Raw genomic sequence first — 22,202 nt, 5'->3', positions numbered from 1 at the left:
GTAGGCCGGGTGTGGCTGGGATGATGGACAGAGAAGACAACGCCCAGCACAGGCTTTATACAGCAGCCCACTCTGGACAAGAGCCAGGACTGGGGAGGTGGTGGTCTCTGAGGGATGCTATCTGGTATGCACACATCCAAATGTGACCCCAAAGCAGCTCCCTGGTCCTCCCATGCATAGGATGATCTCTTGTGAAGATCCCTAGGGCTGCTATAACACAAACTGGGTGACTTGGAAGAGAAATGTACTGTCTGCTCAAGAATCCAGAAATCCAAGGCCGAGGTTCTGGCTGGTTCATTCTGAAGATTCTGAGGGAGCATCTGCCCCATGCCTCTCGCCCAGTTTCTGGTAGTTTGCCTAGAATCCTTGCTAGTTTAGGCCTGTGGAGGCATCAGCAGCTCTCTGCCTTCATCATGTGGCAGACCCCCTGCATATGTTCTACCTAAATGCCCCCTTTTCATAAGGGCAGGAGTTCTATTGGGTTGAGGAACACCCTGATGAGCTCATGCTGAGCTAATGGAAGTTAGATCTTCAACATTGAGGGGGGTGGTACACAATCCAACACATAACATCCAACAATCCAACGATCCAACACATAACATCCCAATGGTTAATGCTCCAAATCCAGCTGCCCATTAGGTATTAAAGATATACTAACATCTGGACTCCACTCTCAGATATTCAGTTTGCATGGGCTGGTCTGGGCTGGGGCCCAGGTACCTATACTTTCTAGAAGTTCTCCCAGATGCACCAAAAATCTGGCTGGGGTTTGAGTGTTTCCATCCTGGGAATAAAATAAGGCAAGGAACCAGAGACATCAGACCAATTCCTCTCCCCTTACTTCCTCTCCCCTCAGTGACCCCTGGGAGCTAAGCCCAGCACTGATGTGCTGGGGTGTGGCTGAACAACCCAAGGAGAATGCTTGGGATGGATGGAAACATCAGCTCTTTGTAGCCCTATTAAATGACAACCCCCCAGGGTCTTGGAATAAGTGAAGTAGGGTTTTCAAGCTTTTTAATAACTAGAGAAAAAGGGCATAACTAATCTTTCCTTCATAGAGATACATTTGCCTCAGTCAACTCTCAGGAGAGTCCTGATGATTTTTAGAGCATGTGATTTCCTGGCAGGCCAAAGAGTCAAGGGTTTTAAGTGAAACTGAATATTATAGAGAAAATTGAAGCTGACTCACCTCCGCTGCAAGGTAAAACAGAGGATCACAGCCTCACCCTTCATCTTAGAAAAGAAAAGCAATGAAAATCTAGACTTCTGTGACAAACCCCTAAAATGCCTACAGGCCTGATTGTATGCTAGTCAAAATAATTTTGCTCTATTTTTAAACACTGCTGAAAACAAAACTAAATTAATATGGACTCAGATTTGAAGGAGGGAAAAAAAGATGCCAACATCCATAATGAACTGACAAGCTAATTAATGTATCTAAGCGGAGAGCGGAAACCATAGAAACAGATTGGAAATCATGTGGATTTCATTCATATGAGGAGAAAGCTATTGAAATATTCTCAGGCAAATTAATTAAATTTACAATGCACCAGAATACATGTTGTTCTGTTTTCCTGCTGCGTTCCCAGGGAGAGGCTATCATTGCCTTCTGACCAGTACATTCTGAAAATGTTTCAGAAACAGGGCAAGACAGACAAGCATGCCACGGGGTCTTTGTAACTGGACCTGAGCTCCCAGGACATTCGAATTCAGGTCCTGGCAGAGGACGCGCTCTCAGGACAGCCCCCTGGTGGGGATCAGGCCCGTCCTTGTTTCTTTCTCTCCCTTGTGCCCTTTACCCAGCACTGGCCCACCCACAGGCCCAACCATTCCCGCAACAACCAGGCTCCACTGATGCCGAAGCCAGGATGCCCCTGTCAGAGCAGGGGTGGCAGAGGTCTCTTGGCTCCCCTTTGTCAGAGGCAGCTTCCTGCCTGGCCTCTAGAAAAATAACCCCATGACCAAGCTGAGGCTATTGTGGAAGAATTGCAAATTTTGTAAGGCCAAGAATTTGGACATAATTTGTGCAATTCAACTTTAGACCTCCCAAAATAATCAAAAGTTGGCTTTGAAAAGTCTTTTGGGGGCTCCCTGGTGGCCTAGTGGTTAAGTCTCAGTGCTACCAGCACTGTGGCGGGAGTTCGATCCCTGACCAGGGAGCTGATCTACATATGCCCCAGCAGACCTCTCCCTTCTTGCTTGCAACTCCCCTCAGCAGTGTATTTCAGTAGATCCACTTATTCTGTCCCCACTCTGTCTCTGGTGAATCCTCTCACCCCCTGCCATGCCTCTGGACTGCACCCTAGTTCTTCTACGTAATAAATAATTTTAGAAAAATGGAAAGTACATTATTTTTGCCTTGCAAATTCACCTTGGCCAGTGAGTATCAGCTAACATTGCTTTTGTTATGAATAATAAAAACCCATTTTAGAAAAATAAAAAATAATTTTTGGAAGGCTAGCCTAAGGGAATTTCAAGGACAGTTGAACAACTGGGATTCAGGTAAGGGAACCACATGAGAGCCAAGAGTCAGAGTGAAGGAGTGCTATAAAGGGCTATAGCCATCCTTGTCCAGTAGAGGACAGGCACGGGGCATGGGTTCTTCGAGTGTGAGCACAGTGCAAGATCACTCAGGCTTAGGGCACAACAAAGGAGCTTATTTAACAAAAAGGGAAAACAGTTATTAAGGCCAAAAGTGGCTGGCTCCCTCACCTCATGTAGTGTTGTCAGTGTCCAGAAGTCCCAAACAAAAAGCCGCTTCCCAAGATGGCGCCATCCCACCAACAAGGGCCTAGAGCTGGGGGCAGCCAGCAGGCAGCAGGCCAAGGTGCAACTGACAGCAGTTGGAGGTGCTCAGTTGGCGGGACTGTTTAGATGACGCTGCAGCAGCCTCTGAAGGTCAGGACAGACAGCCCCAGACGCTGGAACAGGCGCGTAGTGGCAGCGGTGCAGGGAGGTGGTGCCAGGCCATGAAGAATGCTTACCAGCTCTGGGATGTGACCAGGTCACAGAGTGCCGGACACCTATCAACGCCGCGCGCAGCACTGGCCAGTAGTGCCCATCTCCACTGGTCACTAGGAGCTTGCAATGTCTAAACCGCCAGTGTTAGCAGTTCTTTGTCAGTTGCTGGCCCACACTAACAACCAACAACTCTTTAAGACGCCAGGTCCAGGTGGGGTCAGAGTGTCAGAGGCCGGTAGAAGGCAGGTGCAGTTGGCCCAGCCTCTGCAAAGCTTCTCGGCTTGTCTTCTTTCCTCAGAGGCCAGGAGCAGGCCAGTCCCAAGCTGGTGCCCCGCCTGCCTATTCACCCCTTTCAGGGTCCCGCCCCCACCTGCAAGTCTGTTTGGACCGTTTATTCAATCCTGTGGCTCAGAGTATCATTCACCAATCAGCTCGTAGCTCGCTCCTGCTGGAGCCCTTCCGCAATCCAGGCACCCAATCCTGAGGCCTCGGTACTGCCTGCCGCTAGAGGGAGCCACGGGGCTGGAACTGGTCCCTTGGGGGTCCAGGGACTATAGGCCTGGGTGGGGGGGGGGCGGAAATGACATGGTCAGAGAACCACTGCTGTTGTCCACCATCACTGCCGGCCTCTGCCTGCAGCCTGAGACCCACTGGGACCACCAGTGCTGGCGGTAAAAATGTCCACCACTCACTGACTCAATGGCTGCAAGCAGCTTCTGGGGCTGAGCGCTGGAGCCCCAAAGCCGGTATCAGGTACAGGAAGTCAAGTCTTCCCTCTGGTGATCTGCCTAAAAGGGGCTCAGCTCCCACCCAGACATTGAGTCTCAGTCCTGAGAGAAAGAGAGAGCACAGCTATCAGTGCCAAACTGCTCTGTCTGCCCGACTCTTCAAACTGAATGGACACTTCAGATCTTGATTTTTTTCCCCACCAGCATGTAGCCTAGTGCCTTAGCCCTAAATCAGTGCTAAAAAGACAAATATGGGGACTAATTTGTAAATGAAAGTAATCAGATTTTATGCTCCCTCTGACCGTTAGCATCTATGTTTGCCCCTTTTGGCTTTGCAGGTTTGCGGATTGGCGGGGCCGGTTTTGGGTGTGGGCCTGGCGAGTGGGCACAGCTGAGCTGGGAGACTGAGCGTTTAAGGGTGGCAGCAGTGGCCAGGACGCAGAAGACTGTGGGGCAGAGTGCAGAGGAGACCACCGAAGAGGCCATAAGAGAATGCCAGGGAACCCAGAGAGAGAAAGATTGGCCTGAGCTAGGAGGCCTGCCGCTTCACGGCCCCCAGACCTCCCTGCCTACCCTTCACCTGGTTCACCTGGTTGCCTCACTACAAATGGTATAAAAAGATCATTAAAGGCCTGAATAAGCCACAGGGCTCCAGGACTCTCCTTTATCCGTCTGCCTGGATCATAGAGGAACTGGTTGGTGCCAGCTTGCCACTATAATAGATGATGAAGCAAATTCATTATTTCTTGTTAATTAGTTTCAGGCCTCCCTTCATATGAATTTTAAGTTGGGGGTGGGAGAGATCAAGAATAGTATCTTCCTGAAGTTGATTTTCTGCATATGTGGACTAAAGGGAGTCTGTGCCTGGGATGGTATTTCTGCACAATTCCCTTCATTGTGCCCTACAGCCTGGAGCACTTACTAAGTGCCAGGTGAGGTGACACTCTCTGTTTTTGCTGTGCATGTGTGTGTTGTGTCTGTGAGCTGTGTCTTGTTTTTGTCTCTGTGTGTTCATGCTGTTGAAAGCAACCTATATTCCAGTATTAGACCTCTCTATTCCCCTGGGGATTTTCCCAAAGTCAGAGACATGTTCAGGAAAGTGCAGTCTCTGTAAGTATCTGATCACAACTCACCCTGGGATGCAGTTAACTATCTCCTTTTTACAGCACAGCAGGCAAGACCCAAGAATCATTAGTCAAGTCACTGGGGCTTTGATTGTTGCCATTTGTGCAACTTTGGCCAGCACCCAGACTGGGGTGGAGCCCTCAGTGAATGCTGTCATCATGCCTTCACTTTTCTATCAAAGTAGTAGCAATTTCATTGCTATCAATGCTATTTGTTCACTGACCAGACCTCGCTGGACTCGCTGTCACTGTTCACCTCTCGGAGTGCTTGGCTTGTGGGAGATGCTCAGCAAATAACTACTTAATGAAAGAAATAAAAAAAGGAAGGAAAACAGATAAGCAGCCGCCCTGAAGCCCATTCCCCAGCTTTGTCCACCCAGCATTGTCCACTTCTCCAGTCACTTCTGTGCAGTCCCAACTTTCTCCCATAATGAACCTAATGCATACTCTCTGTCCAGGCCTGCAGGGGAGTGCCCTGGGAGAAACAAAACCCAAGAGACCAGCAAGGAATCAGTCCAATGTTGCTGTTAGAGTAGGAAACTACAGCCAGAGCTCATGGGCCCACCTGCTATTTTGCATACATTTGCATTCCATACAGAGCCAGACCTCCCTGGTAAGTATATCCTGTGCTCAAACTCTGCTCTTTGGTGGGCTTTGCTGTCCTTCCTCTCCCAAGGCATTTAGGAGCAGGGCCCTCAACTGGCTCAGCCCAGACTCCCAGAGCAGTGGCCTGGGAACAGCCATTCCTGGTGGGTAAAAGTCTCCCCAAGATCTGCACTAAGTTACTTTTCTCTCAGACTTACCGTCCTATTGCAGGCAAGTTTGCCCCATTCAAACCAGTTTGCATCCTCAGCTTTTTATAAACAGCAGGCAATTGGTTCCCTAGACCTCATAGGTGTGGGAATGGACCCTCAGGTTTCTGAATAAGAATCTTAATCTCAATTAATTTGTGCCATATCCTGCTGTTATTAATTTTATATATCAACTTGACTGGGCCATGGGTTATCCAGAAATTTAGTCAAACTTTATTCTGGATGTGTCTGTGACTTATTTTTGAATGAGATTGGTATTTGAATGGACAGACTGAGTAAAGCAGATTGCACTCTCCAATATGAGAGGGGCCTCACCCAATCAGCTAAAGAAAAAGCTGAGCAAGAGGGAACTCCCCCTGTGTGACTACTTGAGCTAGGATATTATTCTTTCTTGGGTCTTCTAACTGAAACTGAAACATTGGCTCTTCTGGGGTCTGGATCCTGCCAGCCTTCAGACTTGAACTTACGCAGTTAGCAGTCTTGGCTCTCAGACCTTCAGATACTGGAACACATCTGCTGTATCCAGCTTGCCAGTTGCATATCTTGGGACTTCTCAGCCTTTGTAACCACATGAGCCCATTCCTTCTAATAAATTTCAACAGACATATGTAGATCAGATATAGATATGTAGCAGAAACTTCCTATTGGCTCTGTTTCTCTGGGAAACCTAGTGCCCCAGACTAGGCCAGCAGTCTAAGGCCCTCTAGCCTTCCTTCCTGTGCCTCCCCTCCTGGTACCCAGAGTCCATGTCCCCAACCAAGCTTCTTGCCACCTTCCATGCGTGCTCTCTGCAGAGGCTCTCCAGCTCTCTTCCTCTCACTGCTGCTCTTCCTGCCCTTCCAGGTATGTACCTCCTACACGCCTTTGCCCGTGCTGTGCATCCAGGGAGCCTTCTCTGTTCCTCTGAGGTCTTTTGAGTAGCCTCTCCTCAAACCTCCTTCTCTCCTGCAGTGACTGTCAACCTCTCTGATCTTCCAGCTCCCTACAGTTTCTGGGCTAGCACAGCATTTAAAATCTAGCTCTTTACCTGTATCTCTGCCACCAGACTCAGGTTCTTGAGGACAGGAATGGTCTCTTCCTTGACTCTATCCCAGGACCAACACAGCCTTCCACAGGACCGCAAAATTTGTGTGTTGAACTAATGACTAAACTCTATCACTAAAGTGAAAGTCTTACATAAAACAAGGTACCCCTCCACCTTTGCATCTCAACCACAGAACTAGCAGTTCAAAGAAATGAATGTCTGAGCTTTGGAGGAAATTACATAACCCATCTTAGGCAGAGGATAATGGCAAAAAAAGAATAAACTGAAAATTACAGATTCTCTAGCATAAGTGTGATAAGCGGATGCTGTGGGTTGAATTGTGTCCCCAAAAAAGATATGCCTCATGTCCTAATTCTATGACTGTGATCTTATTTAGGGTCTTTGCAGATGCACTCCAGTTAAGATGCAGTCATCTTCAATTTAAGTAAGCTTTCCATCCAGAATCACTGTCATCTCTATATGAAGGCATGTGATCACAGAGGAGGAAATCAAAGCAATCTACCAGTGAAAGAACGCTAGAGACTTCTGACAACCCCAAAAGCCAGGAAAGAGGCAGGGAGTAGATTCTTCCTCAGTCTTTTGAAAAAATCAACCCTGTTGACCACTTGCTTTCTGGCTTCCAGCTTCCAAAACTAGGTCTCTGTTGTTCTGAGCGACCCAATTTATGGCACTTTTAAACAACCAGGCTAGCAAACCAACAGTGTGGGGGCTAATTTTCTAAGCATGTCCATGGGAGGACAGTAGGTCGATAATTTGTCCAAATCTCAAAATCACAGTTATTATTGTATTATAAGTAAGCCTCATTAAGCACATTATTTTTATTTTTTCAAGATTTATTTATTTATGCATACTGAACTGGGGTACAGGCCAGAGGTACAGGGGCCGTGAGGGGTTCACCAGAAACAATGAGCAGAAGAGGCAGTCTGGAGTAGTACACTGCTGAGGGGAGCAGTGGGCGAAACACAAGAGGTCTGTGGCACCATGTGGGTCACCTCCCTGGCCAGGGATCGAACTCCTGCTGAAGTGGCTGTGGCTAGCTTCACAGTGCTGCACTCTAACCATTTGTGCCATGAATGAGGAAGGGCCCTCATTGAGTGTGTTAAGCACTAGCTGTGCGTGACCTCACGTAGGCCTCCATTCATACTGCCTCCATAAGTAAGATCTTTATGGACTTTTGAACTCCTGGGATGGGGAAGAGAGGAGGTGAGGAAGTGATAGGTGTCTGTTAAAAGAATAATTCTCCCATTCATTCATTCTGCAAATGCATACTGATCACCTTCCTCATTTCAGATTCTGCTCTCAGAGCTAAGAATACTGCTGTGACTAAGAAAAACACCCCTCATCCTCATGGAGCATTGTACCCAGAAAAATCCAGACTCAAACCAACACAACTGCTCACCATTGACCTAAGTATTTTCTGTAGCTCAAAGTGAAAATGGCACGACCCTGCTTCTAGGATGAGAAGCCAGGTGTACTATGTAATGCCAATGAATCTAAATACCTACTGAAAAAAACAATAGATGTTGAGGGTACTCCATTCTCTGTAATATGTGAGCTGAATTTTTATGGAGGAGGCCTCACCTTACATTGCAACAGTTATGAATTTTAAAAAAAAAATCTGTTTGCTGGGCTTAAAAGTGATAAACCAGTTTTCATCAAAAACATTCCTTTGCCTATAAACATGTTTTTCTCAAAAATTAGCTGGAGTTGTGAACATGTTTACTCCATTACTTCTAAACTTCTAAACATATGGTTAATACCTTTTTTTTAAAGATTTATTTATTTGTGCATACAGAGCTGGGGTACAGGCCAGAGGCTCAGGGGCGGCAAGAGGCTTCACCAGAGACAGAGTGGGGAGCAGAACAGGCAGATCTACAAAGTACACTGCTGAGGGGAGCAGTGGGCGGGTCAGGAGAGGTCTGCCATTCCATGTGGTCACCTCCGGGGCAGGTGGGAATTGAACTCATGCAGAAGTGGCTTTAGCTTCTCAATGCTGTGCTTTAACCCGCTGCACCACCAGGGAGGGCCTATGGCTAATACCTTTAAAGGAGATAAACATGTGTTGCTATCCAAAGACCTGAACACGTTTGGGATGATATAGGAAAATTATATATTTATTGATGAGGTAATTTGCAAAGGACTTATAGAGTCAATGATGGAACAGCTAATGTCATTTGTGGCACAACCAACATGGCACATGTATCTGCAGACCAATAGCTTAGTAAGCCCAAATTGTCCAGTGTCCCTACAAGGCATGGGTTTCAGCTGCCAGACCATGTGAGTGTTGACAACTCCCTCTATCCCTCAGCAAGATCTGAGCTGGTTGCTGGTTTCAGTCCACCATGGGCCAACTATACAGGATTCCTGCGTCAGGTGGGGGCGGATGTGGGGGTGTATGTGGGGGTGTATTTGGGAGAGGAGGTGGCGAGAGGGGTGAGACCCCTGCAGCAGAGACAACTGGATGTGCAGGGGGAGCTGAGTGGTGGACAAAGCAGAAACTAGCCCGTCCCGGAATGGTGGGTATGCTCTCCATCCTCACCCCTCTTGCTGGCTCACAGGCACCGCCACACTTGTTAAAGGAAATGAATGTGTGAATCCTCTTAAGGCTAAGTGATGTTTGTGCTTGACATCCTGAACTCAGGGTCTTTTTGGACTTAAGGTCTAGTTCCTCAAAATAAATCACCAGTGAAATTCTTCATTTCTTCATCAACAGTGGAGTTTGCTTGCCTTTGCAAGAGGGTCTTCCTCGGTGGGGTGAGTGGGGCAGTGGGCCATTAAGGTAAGATTTTTCCCACAAGGTGTGTTTCCTTATGGTGACCCTGACTCACCCGCCTCTACCCTCACACCTCAGTGAAGGGGTCTGCAGGACGAACATGTCTTTAACATCCTAAAGACCAACCCACCATCCCCCTAGAAAGGAAGGATTCTCCCCAGAGTCCTTGGTCCAGCACCTGAACCCCTTCACCATTGGCTTGCTAGGTCTAGCACTCTTAGGAGGGGGCTTGTCTTTATTTATGCATACAGAATTGGCGTACAGAGGCTCAGGGGCGGTGAGAGAATCCACCAGAAACTGAATGGGGAGCAGAACAGGCAGATCGACGAAGTACACTGCTGAGGGGAGCAGTGGGCGGGTCAGGAGAGGGCTGCCACTCCATGTGGGTCACCTCCGGGGTGGGGATCGCACTCGCTGGCTGCAGCCAGCTTGCAGTGCTGAGCCCTAACCTGTTGTTTGCATCTATGCTATCTGTGCCACTTCTATTCACGGAAGACATGTCTCTGGCTTGTGCATCCAGAATCATTCTAGAACAGTGCTAGCAGTTATGACTTTTTCTGCACTGCCCCCTCCCTAGCACTTGCAGACTTCACCCACCTCCTCTCTGCCATGCTGCCAACCAAGCCAATCACTATCACCACCACTGTCACTATTGTGTTGGAAATAGAAATAAGAAAGTTTCAAAATCTGTCTCCCACACACCCCCACCTTCTCTCACCTCCTGGTCTCCTGTAGGGTTGTGTTAACTGAATGTGTGTGCCAGAAATTCTATCTTTATTTTTAAAGTGCTCTCCTGTGTTATCATTTTGGGGTATCACCATGGGGTTGCAGCAGCAGGGTGGAAGATGGAGGTGCCCACTCAGCTGAAGCCACTCTGAGAGCTCGGTCCCCAGAGCACAACATGAGTCCCTGCACACCATGTACCAGGGGGTGTTCACTAATGTTTTAGCCATTTTAATTACTAGTCTCTCCCCTGCCCCCCTTACTGCTTACCTCTCCTCTTCCCCCCCCCCCACACACAAAGAAGTGATAAGTTGCTTCAATGTGCAGTTTGAACACAGAATAAGAATTGATTGTGTTGACCTGACCACAGGCATCCTGCTCCCAGAGTGTGCCCAGGGACACTGAACCCCTCTCCTTCAGCACCAGCTCCTTCCTCCAGTAGAGTTTGTTTGAAGTCACAATATAGAGACTCCCATGGGCTGCATGGGAAATCCAGCCTAGTGGCATAGACTGGGGGCTTCCGGTCCAGCCCTCAGCTGCAGGGACCCCAGGTGTGCTTGTGATTTGCCGGCTCCTTCACTGTGCAGCTATATGTGCTGTGGGGTGCTCTGCCCGCACGCTGTCCAGTGCTGTCATCCAGTGGCCAACAGAGTCCTGTATTGAAGTCATGGAAACTCACTGGTGTTTTCCTATCTGAGCCAGAGGCCCTTTTGAAATCAAGGCCACTTTAGGAAAGACAAACATGTTTCTTCTCAGTATCTGCCATGGTCTGAATGTTTACTCTCCTCCCCAAATTTGTATACTGAAGCTGATGTTCTCACTAAGATGGTATGAGGAGGTGAATCATGTGCCGGGCAATTAGGTCCTAATGGGTGGGATGAAAAGAAGATTATCAGAAGAGACTGGAGAGAGAAAAACCCTTCTGCATCGTATTCAGTATAAGGGAGGAGCTGTCTACAAACCCAGAAGCAGCTTCTCTTCAGACCTGAACCTTCTAGCAACTCAATTTTGGACTTTGCAGCCTGCAGAACTGTGAGAAATAAATTAGACTCTTTAAGCCACCCAGTTGTGGTAGTCTGTTATGGCAGCCCAAACTGACTAGGACACAGGCCAAGTATGATAAGATGGAAGTGGCTTCCTCATTCCTCACTCCAAGAAGGCTCACTCCTCACTCACTACAAGGCTCACTACAAAAAGCCTTGTCGGTCAAGGAGAAGCTCCCAGGAAAGACTACTGCAAATCAGTGAGGGCCACAGTTTCACTCGTGGTGGGGAAGGGGTCCACCTCCAAGGTCTGCAGACCTAGGTTGATTTCCCCACTCACTTCACCAGCCAATTCCTGAACAGTCACCCTGGCATGGTGTTGAACAGCCTCACTGTCTAGTTATCCCAGCTTGGGTGCTAAAGAGCAGAACATGGGAAAGTCCCAAATCTACTTTTTTTGCCACATCTTTAGTCAGAGGTCAAAATGCTAAGTTTACAGAATTAAATGAGAAAGTAGCAAGGTGTGAAGAATCAGAACATTCAAATATAGTTCTATGCCTTTCTTCTATTTTCAATCACGTTACTCTCTGATTAATTAATCTTGGGATTATTCTCCACTATAACCTTCCAGACCATATGAACCTGCTTTAAATGCATCATCTATTGTCCTTTAACTCTTGAAAATATTTAGCATTTTACAGTCTATACATTTTCATTTTACAAAAACAGGAATTGAAAGACAAGCCACGACTGAGAGAAAATATTTGAAAAACACCTGATAAAAAATTTGTACCCAATATACAAAGGATGCATAAATTCAAGCAAAAAACAGCCACACTGAAAACACCAAATGCTGATGAGGATGTGAAATAACAGGATCATTCTTTCAATACTGGTGGGAGGGCAAAATGGTAGTCACTTTGAAAGCTAAACAGTCTTATCATATGATTCAGCAATTTGTCTTCCTGAGCTTAGATATTTGCAAGTCCTTTTTTATCATTGCCAAAACTTGGAAGCAACCACGATGTCCTTCAGTAAGTAAATGGATAAATGTGGTACATCCAGACAAAGGAATATCATTTATTAGTAAAAAGGCATGGAGGAAATGTAAATGCATATTGCTGAGTGAAATAAGCCAACCTGAAATGATTATGATTTCAACTACATGACATTCTTGAAAAGGCAAAACTATGGAGACAGAAAAAATTTTAGTGGTTGCCATGGGCTAGTGGGGTATGTATGTGCGCTCATGCATGTGTGTGTGTGTGTGTGTGTGTGTGTGTGTGTGTGTGTGTAGTGGGGAGGAGGGTGATGAATAGACAAAAAGAGGATTTTTAGGGCAGTGAAATTATTCTGAATGTTACTGTAAGAATGGATACATAACGTTAAACAAATGACAAAAGCCATACTATACAACACAAAAAGTGAAACTCAATTTAAACTAGATTAGTTAATAATGTACTAACTTTAAAAATATATCACACCAGTGCAACTTGTTAATAATTTGGGAAGTTGGTATGTAGAAGGTGGAGGCTTGTTAGAGGTATTTGTGGAAATTCTCTGTACATTCCATTCAACTTTTCTAGAAACATAAGCCTTAAAATGTAAGCTATTGATTTTTTTAAAAGACAATAAAGTATAAAACATGGAAATTTCCACCCACATGGAAAGGCATTTTATAGATTCTTAATATATTATATATTCAGCAACATCAGATTTTAGTTGGATTTTTTAGGAACTTAATAAATGTATCTTAATTGATTTAAATGATTGAAAGACGATGGAAAGCTGAATCAATTTTTAAGAGGATAGTAATGAGGAGGAACTTGCTTAGAATGTGGTAAGATATAGTTTAAACCCACAGGAATGGAAAGAGTTTGATAATGACAAATGGACATCTGGAATGGAGTAGAGAGCTCACAGGCACACCCACGTGTGTCCCCTTTCTCCAATTTGAGAAAGGGGATACTATAAGTATATGGAAAAGGACAGTTGGAATCATCAAAATTAAGGACTTGTTTTCAACAAAAGATGTCATGAAAATAGTTCATAGATGATGCACAGAAAAGAAGAAGATATTTGGAACATCTGAAATTGGCCAGAATTTATACTATATACAGACTGTGAATCAACAAGAAAAAAATCCACAATAATAGAAAAATAAAGAGAAGTTAGAAACAGGTAATTTCAGAATGGAAAACACACAAAATAACAAGCACAGGCTGAGGCTTTGGTGATCAACCAAACACAGGTTGACACAATGAGATTCAATTTTGCACTGGAAACACAAGAGAGCAGGGAAGGTCCAAGTATTTGTAGAGCTCACACCTGTGAGATGTAAGTGGTTGATTTTACTGAGCTTATTCTGGAGTCAGGTAGCCAAATTAAATAGATACATATCCTGTGGTACCCAAATTCTCTGGGGGTGATTTCACAGAAATTGCCTACTGGTCCACAAGAGAGCAAGTAGAAGGATGTGTAAAGACTCTGCTGGCAAGAAGTTGGGGGCAACCTACATATTCATCACAGGGAGAATAAATAAAGAAAACCTGGTCATTACACACCACAGAAGATCACCCACCAGTTGGAAGCAGGGGTCGGATGAACACCTAGCTCCACGTGGATGGTTCTAAAAAAAAAAAAAAAAGAGCATAGTGTTTATTCAAAAACATTAGGGAACATGAAATCATATATGATAAATCTAAAATATATGTACACAAAGTATTTTTTCAAAAGCACATTCCTAAAAGGAAACAGAATGCTAAAAAGGGGGTTTTGCTGGAGATGTGATATGGGTCAAGGAGCATTAGCTCGACCTTCTGTACTCCAGCTTACAACATTGAGTGAATTACGTTTTACAAGTTAGGCAAAAATTCGCTGTGAATCAAATCCATTTTCCCTGTTTAAATGTCCAACCTTTTATTATGATACATCGAAACATTCTTTTGGGTAAAACAGAAAAGACTCACATCCTAGCCAGTTACGTAGTAACACTCAAAGCCCCCTCCTCTGTGAGCTTGAAAATGGCCTTGGTGGTCCTTCTAAAGATGAGTTGGGGGGCTAAGGACATAATCCAAGACCCTGATGTTTTGGCTACTCCTACTTTTCAGGCACCATTGTAGGTACTCTATACAAGCTGTCTCATTTAATTTCCACAGCAGGAGATAAATCCTGTAACACCAATTTTGCAGAAGTGATAATTAAAGCTCAGGGCAATTTAGTGATGTACCCAAGGTCTACAGTTAGTAAAAACCAGTTATTTGAGGACAGGTTTTTACACTGTCTCCACTATGCTATGCTAAAAGGTGTTAAAAGGCAGAAAGAGCCTGCTTGTCATTTTCAGTCCAGGTATTGGGTACCTATGAAGAACATGAAGGCCCAGTTGCACCACCCATCAGCTGTGACTCAGGAAGCCCAGAGCTGACCCTGCCAATCTTCTCCTTTCTGGAAGAATGGATTGGTCCCACCTGCATGGTTTCTGCGGAAGGACTTGCCATTTTGTTCGATTCTGCAACATCTGTGTGCTGACTTCCCTTGTGTAGGCCTCTGGCCAATACTAGCTGTCCCCTGGGACTTCTTTCTTAGGTTTCCAGGTTTCAACTGGTCAGGTGCAGTATTTTTCATGGCAAACTTCAGTGGCAGAGATGGCTGAGAACTGTCATGTACAACCCCAGACAAGCAACCCACACAACAGAGAGGCAATGTCTACGTGTCAATCGTGTTCTAGTTGAATTAAAATGCAGTGCTTCTATCCACTACATTTATTTAGCAGGCATCTGGCTTTGCAAGTGATTTTGCTATAACTGTATGATACCAGGTTGTGAAAAAATTTTAATCATTATTTAAAAGGTATTGAATGCCATAGTAGTCTTTCTATAGGTCATTCGCCATAACAGCCCTGGTGAATGTGGGCTGAGTGGACACACATTGTGAGCTAATAGAACCTGGGCTCTCCACCAAATATTAGACCCCCACAGCCTAGAGGGACTTCAAAAGCCCCACTGGTTCCTGGAAAATGCCACTGAGGCGGTGAAAAAGAGCGCGATGCTTGGAGTCAAGGAGATTGTAGGTTCACCGGGGCTTGGCCTCTATCTCTGGGAACTTGAGCAAGTATCTCAAGTTCTTCAAGCTTTACTTTAGACATCTCTAAAATGAGAATAATAATACATTCCTTTTAGGAATATTGTAGGAGTACTGTGATGATCCATTGCAATCATGAATGGAAAGTATGTAACAAAGAATCTATAACATGATGGTACTACTTTTTTATTATTATGCATAAAGATCTCCAAGAATGGAGGTGTACTCTACTTTAATCGTAATGGGTATATCATTTATCACTGAGGGCATGGAGGAAACATAAATGCATATTGCTATGTGAAATAAGCCCATCTGAAAAGACTATGTACTCTAAATTCCAACTATATGACATTCTTGAAAAGGCAAAACTATGGAGACAGAAAAAATATCAGTGGTTGCCATGGGCTAGTGGGGGATGTGTTTGTGTGTATGTATGTGTTTGTGTGTATGTATGTGCGTGTGTGTATGTGTAGTGTGGAGGGTGATGAATAGGCAAAAAGAGGATTTTTTGGGCAAGAAATTATTCTGAATGTATCCGTAAGGTGGATGCATAACATGAAACAAATGACAAAAGTCATACCTATACAACATAAAAAATGGACCTCAATGTAAACTACATTAGTTTATAATGTATCAACTTGAAAAACAGAGCACACCACGGTCCTCCCTGGTGGCGCAATGGGCTAAGATGCAGCACTGCAAACTAGCTGCAGCTGCTTCAGTGTGAGTTCAATCTCTGGCCCCAGAGGTGACTATATGGTGCAGCAGACCTCTCTTGCCCCACACACTGCTCCCCTCAGCAGTGTACATCGTTGATCTGCCTGTTATGCTCACTCTGTCTCTGGTAAATCCTCTCACCGCCCCTGCACCTCTGGCCTCTTGTACCCTAGTTCTGTATGTCTAAGTAAATAAAGGTAGATCACACCAATGCAACTTGTTAATAATTAGGGAACTTGAGCTGCACTGCATCAGGCCTTTTATAGCACCTCAGGCTGCAGGAATTTGGACTGAATAGAGATGTTGCAGGCAAAGACAGCAAGTGCCAGCTTCTTCCCTTCATGGTCTTGTGATTCAAAGCAGATTCTGCTCCACTTTTTATATATATAAATACATATTTTATATATATATATATATAATAGTTTATTTTTACATCATTTTGTGCATTTTTTCCATCTCAGTTGTAATCCCCTTGGGCTTCCCATCACCAAATCACCCATGTGCCATCACCATAGTCCAGTGCATTTCCCTCCCCCCACTGTTTTTAATCCCCTTCCCCACTCCACCCCCACAAAAATGTCTCTGGTATATAGCTATTCATCATTATCATTATTTTCTCGTCTGTTCCATTATATTCCTGCTATGAGAGAAACCAACCATATTTTTTCTTTTCTTTCTGGCTTGTTTCACTATGCATGATCTTTTCCTCCATCCATGTTGCTGCAAAAGATATGTGGTTTTTTGATTGCTCAGTAATATTCTTTTTGATTGCTCAGTAATATTCCATTGATTCCATTGTGTATATGTACCACATCTTTTTAATCCAGTCATCCATTTTTGGGCATTTGGGTTGTTTCCACGTCTTTCCAATTGTGAACAAAGCCTGCTCCACTTTTTTTTTAAAGGAGGAGCATATTAATGCTAAAGACCCACAAGAGCAGAACCAAACAAGGAAACACCACTGTATGATACAAGCATCCATGGGGAATCAGGGCCAGGATATGGTTGTAAGAAGCCTGGATCAGGAAGAGCTGACTACTGAGAGTCCTTGTGGGAAGCGATAAGAGATACAAGAGCCCTGAGACTTAGTCATTTCACAAATGATCCTGGGTTGGGACCCTCACCCTCCAAATATGCACACAGAAAGACAGGCCCGCACATCTTCCCCTTCCGGTTGCTAGTCATCCAAACACTGCATTTGTGCAGGGTAAGAAGTGGCAAAAAGAGGATTCTGTTCCATCTTGGGCTATTATCTGAAAAATCAATAAACACCACTGAGTTGAGCAGCCTTATTTGCAAACTTGTCATAGGGAGAGATTTTGGACTGGGCCTTTCACATCAATTCCACTTGATAACCGAAGTTAGACAATTAGCAACACTTGCTGTAGGCTTTATATGTGGCATCGTTGAAAACATTTCTTGCTTTCTCTCTCTGCATTCATTGCCAGCTAAGCTTGCTCTGCTTGGAGTAGACATGTCAGTGGTAGCAGCTATATTTGTATAATTCTGCACTCTGAAGTGTTCTTTGATGAGAACTGTTCACATCACAAGAATCCTGATATTCTCGCACTGAGGCCACTAGGAAGGGAGGGGTCACCGCTAGCTCAGTGGACTGTAGTAGAGGATTACTGGGTCTATGGGGTGGGGGGTGTTATAACATACATTTATAGAGGTGTGAGCCTGTACCTCTAAAACATATACAGTGTTATAAATCAAGGTTACCTCAAACACTTTTTAAAAAGAATTCTGATGTCTAGGTACAATTATCTTTTTTTTGAAGATTTATTTATTTATGAATACAGAACTGGGGTACAGACCAGAGGTGCAAGGGTGGTGAGAGGATTCACCAGAGACAGAGCGGGGGGCAGAACAGACTGACTGACAAAGTACACTGCTGAGGGGAGCAGCGGGCAGGTCAGGAGAGGTCTGCCACGCCATGTGGGTCACCTCTGGGGCCGGGGATCAAACCCACACTGAAGCAGCTGCGGCCAGCTTGTAGTGCTGCATCCTAACCCGTTGCACCACCAGGGAGGGCCCTAGGTATAATTATCTTAAGTATCAACATTTTAATGCATATTTATATATAAAGATAGAGGTAGATAGACATAGATAGATAGATAGATAGATAGATAGATAGATAGATAGATAGATAGATAGATAGATAGATAGATAGAGATACATAGATAGTCTCAATATATTCCCTACTACTCACAGAAGAACAGGACTGGGGCCCAGACCTCTTTCTTTCCCATGTGTTTTCTTAAATCATTCATTGAGCTCTTGAAACCTCATCATGTCTATGCATATGTTTGAAATAAAATAAGTTACCCTGTCAGAGTGTTGATATGATTGACTAAGAAAATACAAAGTCCTTTCTAACATAGCATAATATTTATTACTATTATTATTACTAATTATTACATTACTACTCCTACTACTATGTCTACCTAGTATGATAGACATGTCCCAGCTAAAAGCTGACTACCTACCAAGAAAAATGAGTACCTGGACTTAGCATTTATTTTCCATCACAGTGGTTTGCTTCTGGTCTGGCCAGGCCTTGCCCAAGGACACATGCATCATTAGTGACGGAGAGGTCTAAAAGTCCGGTCTTCCATCTCACAGGCTAGCTTCACAGTGGGTATTTCTCGTGTAGACACACCCCAGAGCACACAGCCTGGCAGGGTGGAGCTGAGAGCAGGTCACTAAGACTTCCGTGCCCTGAAACACAGCGAAGATTTTTCAGTTATCTGGGGCAATTAATCAGCTTTCTCTTCATCCTGTCTCTCTCCCCTCTAAACTACAGGAGCCCTCTCAGCCTCCAGGTGGCCTCTCCTCCTCATTCTCTTCCTCCTTCACTCCTGCCTCCCTGGAAGAAACTGTGACCTCCATGAGGATCTTACTGCAGACTGAGCTTGCACTTTGCGTATACCAGAGAGTGGCACAGATAGAAATGGGACAAGCATTGTCATTTCTCCCACCACAGCTTTGGAGATACTGCAGTTTGGAGCCCCCAAGGGAACCGGCAGACAGCAGAGGGCCTGGGATATAACATCATGGTAAGAAGCCTGCCCACTCAGACTTCGTATGCTCATGTTCCAGCTTATGCTTCCCCTCATGCTCCTGGCCACTCTCATGCTTTCTCATGTGCTATATTGGGCTACAAGCAGTTTGCACTAGAGAAGGATGATCATTTCATAAAAATGTAGCAAAAGGTGTTGGAATTTTGAAACATGGTTCCCTGTGGTGGTTTTAAAGTTTCCCTTCTAACCAGCAGTTCTTCCGTTTCATTTCACAAGCCTTTTTACAGAGCTTCCTAAGTGCCAGACCATGTAAAACACCCTGTAGATATTAATCTAGTGAGCTGTCATAACAACACTATTGAAGTATATTTCATTCCAATTTTATAGATGAGCAAATAGGAACAGAGATTTTAAGTAACTTGCCCAAGGTTACACAGCTAATAAGGGGCAGAATCGGGACTCAAGCCCAGACAGTCTGGCTCCAGAGCCCACACTGTCCTGTTTTCATAACTCTATGACTTCTAGCCAGTGCTCTATCTCCCAACACAATGCTATGATTATGGATTTAGAACAGTTCAGCTGGAAGTGACTAGAGTTTCAGGTCCCATCTGGCTTGTAAGCAGAGCCCACAGCTTAATGTCTGGCCTTGGTGCCAATCCACCAACTCCAAGCTAATACTGACATTCATGAAGATAACATTTTATTCTCTCTCTTAAAATAAGATGTCAATAAATAAAGGATGGAAGTTATAATTTTCTAAAATATTTTTTTAAGTACAAGACTAAAGCCAACACAATCTGGCCAACAATTCCCTTTGAACTGGAATCTGGAATTGGCCAAGTAAATGTTAGCATTCAAGATGTCAAGCCATAAAGCACCAGTTGTGTATCCTGTCTCCCACCCATCAGACCCTGTACCCCCACCCCCCCCCCCAGCCGCCCTGTCCCCTGTCACAACTCTCCTGATCCTGCAGGCCAACAGAGAGAAAGTGTGTTCCTTCTCTGTGAATAACTAGAGACAAATACAAATCATTGAGTTTGATTTTTCTCAGAAAAAAATATCACAGAAATACATGTGTCCATGGAGTTTTTCTCCAGCACATTAAATTCCACCCAGTGAAATTCATCAAGTTCTCTTGAGCTCCTGCGGAGGGTTCAGGGCCCTGCCACGAACTCAGCATGCAGCCCATCCCCTGATGCACATAGAAACACACTCTAACACAGCACAATGAGTATATTTATTTGAAATAAGTTAGTACAAGGGAAGGAACGGCTTATTCCACTAGCAGATTAAGAATATGCCCCAGAAGACATTATATATGACATGGGTTATGAACAATAAGGAGGAATATGAGAGAGGGGTAGGCATTTCAGCTTTAAACTGATTCTCACAGAAGCCAGGATTGGCAGAAAGGTAAGAAAATGCAAGTGTAGCTATTTGGCAGAGAAAGAGAACTAATTACAATCCATTTCCCATTGTCAGTGATAATTATGATTCCAGGTTAACAAAATATGATGATTAACAGGGTTTTCATAGAGCCCATTCAAGAACTACTAAATGTCAAGAATGTTGAATAGCCAAACTCTGAAATATAATCCCACTTTCATTTTCTTACTCATAAACTGCTTCATTATCTTAGAGAGCCATGGGTAATATTATGAATAGGAGTCTTGTGTGTACAGAGCTCTTCTGAATAGTCTGCCACACACTTTTGTTTGCCCTATAGAACTAAGTCATGTGTATCCTACAACCTACAGCACCCACCACTGGCTCTGGCCTAGTCTTCCGTTACTTTTATTGCTTTCAAAGTAATAAAGACCTCTAAGACATTGTTCAAACAGGAACAGCATCAAATCACATTCCAGGGTCTCAGGCATTGTTCCCATTGAACCGACAGAAAAATCTACCCAGGTTTGTAGTGGATGTATCAGCATTGTCTTCTCATTGCATCTCCAGCCCATATGTGGCACCCAGGAGCTTCGTCAGAGTTCCCACCCCTGGTCAAATAAGAGCAGCATGAGATTCAGAACAGTGACCAGGATATTCCCAAAGAGAACCATCATATTCTCCATATGAAACTTACAACTTTCCAGTGTCCCACATTCCAACCAAGGGATTTCCATTGCTATTCCAGGCAAATTAATAAAGCACACTTTACAGCTTTCCATAAATTACAAATGTACTACTAGGAGCAGAGGCCTCAGCGATGGAGGTAGCCTGACCCCTGGGAAACATCTCTGTCTGATGACACCCTGGATTTCTCTTTACAGGCATTAGGTCATTTGAGATTACAAAAACCATATACAATTATTAGGCCTCTGTCAACAAACCCCATTTCACAAATGGGAGGTTAATGATATGGCAAGACTCAGTTCACCAACAGGCAAGTTTCAAACTCTCTGCTACCAACCCTTATAATCTTCCCACAATTCCTAAGCCCACTCTCAGTTGCAAAATGTCTAAGCACCTGACCTGTTATGTTCACCAGAGGCATCCTCATTAGTCTCTTAGCTCAACCAAACTCTTTGGACAGCAGAATAAACCTAACCCTCTTTTAATTCTCAGCCAACTAAGACAGCATCATGAAGATGGCTCTTGTAGTTTGAAATCTTATATACATTAACTTTACAAAATCACAACAAACCAGATTCAGCATCACATTCCTCTAAAGGGAACAAATGTTATAAAGGCAGGTAATTTCCCCGTTGGTCTCCATGTTGGACTCTTGCTGGATCTTCTAGTACTTTCTTCCTACTCTGCACCCATTCCACTCCTCCCTCCTTTGTTCCTGATCAAAGCAGCCCTTAAGTTTTTCTCCTTTCTATTTCCTCTGACTCAGCATTTTATTAGTCACTAAATCCCCCTCCAGTGAGAGCCAAGCCTTGCTATTTCAAAGGGAGAGGCCGAAAGGAATTAAACCAGCAGTGACAGGAGTCTCTTTCAAGGGTGACATTTGTCATCTCACCTATCAGTCACCTTGCCCCATCATGCCCAAGGGCTCAGGAGACACACACAGTAAGGCATAGTAGGTGGCTTTGTGTTCTGTGGCCCTGGGTTCATTCCCATCCTGAGAGAGGAACCAGGTTGTCCTGGCAGAGAGATCCCAGCCCACCTGCCCTCCACCTGCGGGAGGAAAGCCCGTACAACGCCACCTCCTGAAACCAGGTGATATTCAACAAGCTTGTTAATTTGTCGGAAGCCCAGTTCCTCTTTAAAAATGGGATCATAATGGC

The 22,202-nt window shown here is 44.6% G+C and overlaps 1 protein-coding gene across 1 annotated transcript in view; it reads left to right on the top strand.

The window, feature by feature from the left end:
• The first annotated feature begins 3,541 nt into the window (after window positions 1-3,541).
• SERPINE3 (serpin peptidase inhibitor, clade E (nexin, plasminogen activator inhibitor type 1), member 3) overlaps window positions 3,542-22,202 on the top strand; it is a 41,209-nt gene continuing 22,548 nt past the window's right edge. The window contains 2 exon segments of the mRNA XM_012723175.1: window positions 3,542-3,707; window positions 4,028-4,225. Of these exon segments, the coding sequence (XP_012578629.1) occupies window positions 3,542-3,707; window positions 4,028-4,225 (364 nt within the window).

The sequence above is a fragment of the Condylura cristata genome, unplaced genomic scaffold (assembly GCF_000260355.1).
Source record: "Condylura cristata isolate star-nosed mole 26May11 unplaced genomic scaffold, ConCri1.0 scaffold00010, whole genome shotgun sequence".
In the NCBI taxonomy this organism is placed as follows: Eukaryota; Metazoa; Chordata; class Mammalia; order Eulipotyphla; family Talpidae; genus Condylura; species Condylura cristata.
Note: the sequence above shows the minus strand (reverse complement) of the source record. Positions and strands in the feature narration are given on the sequence as shown.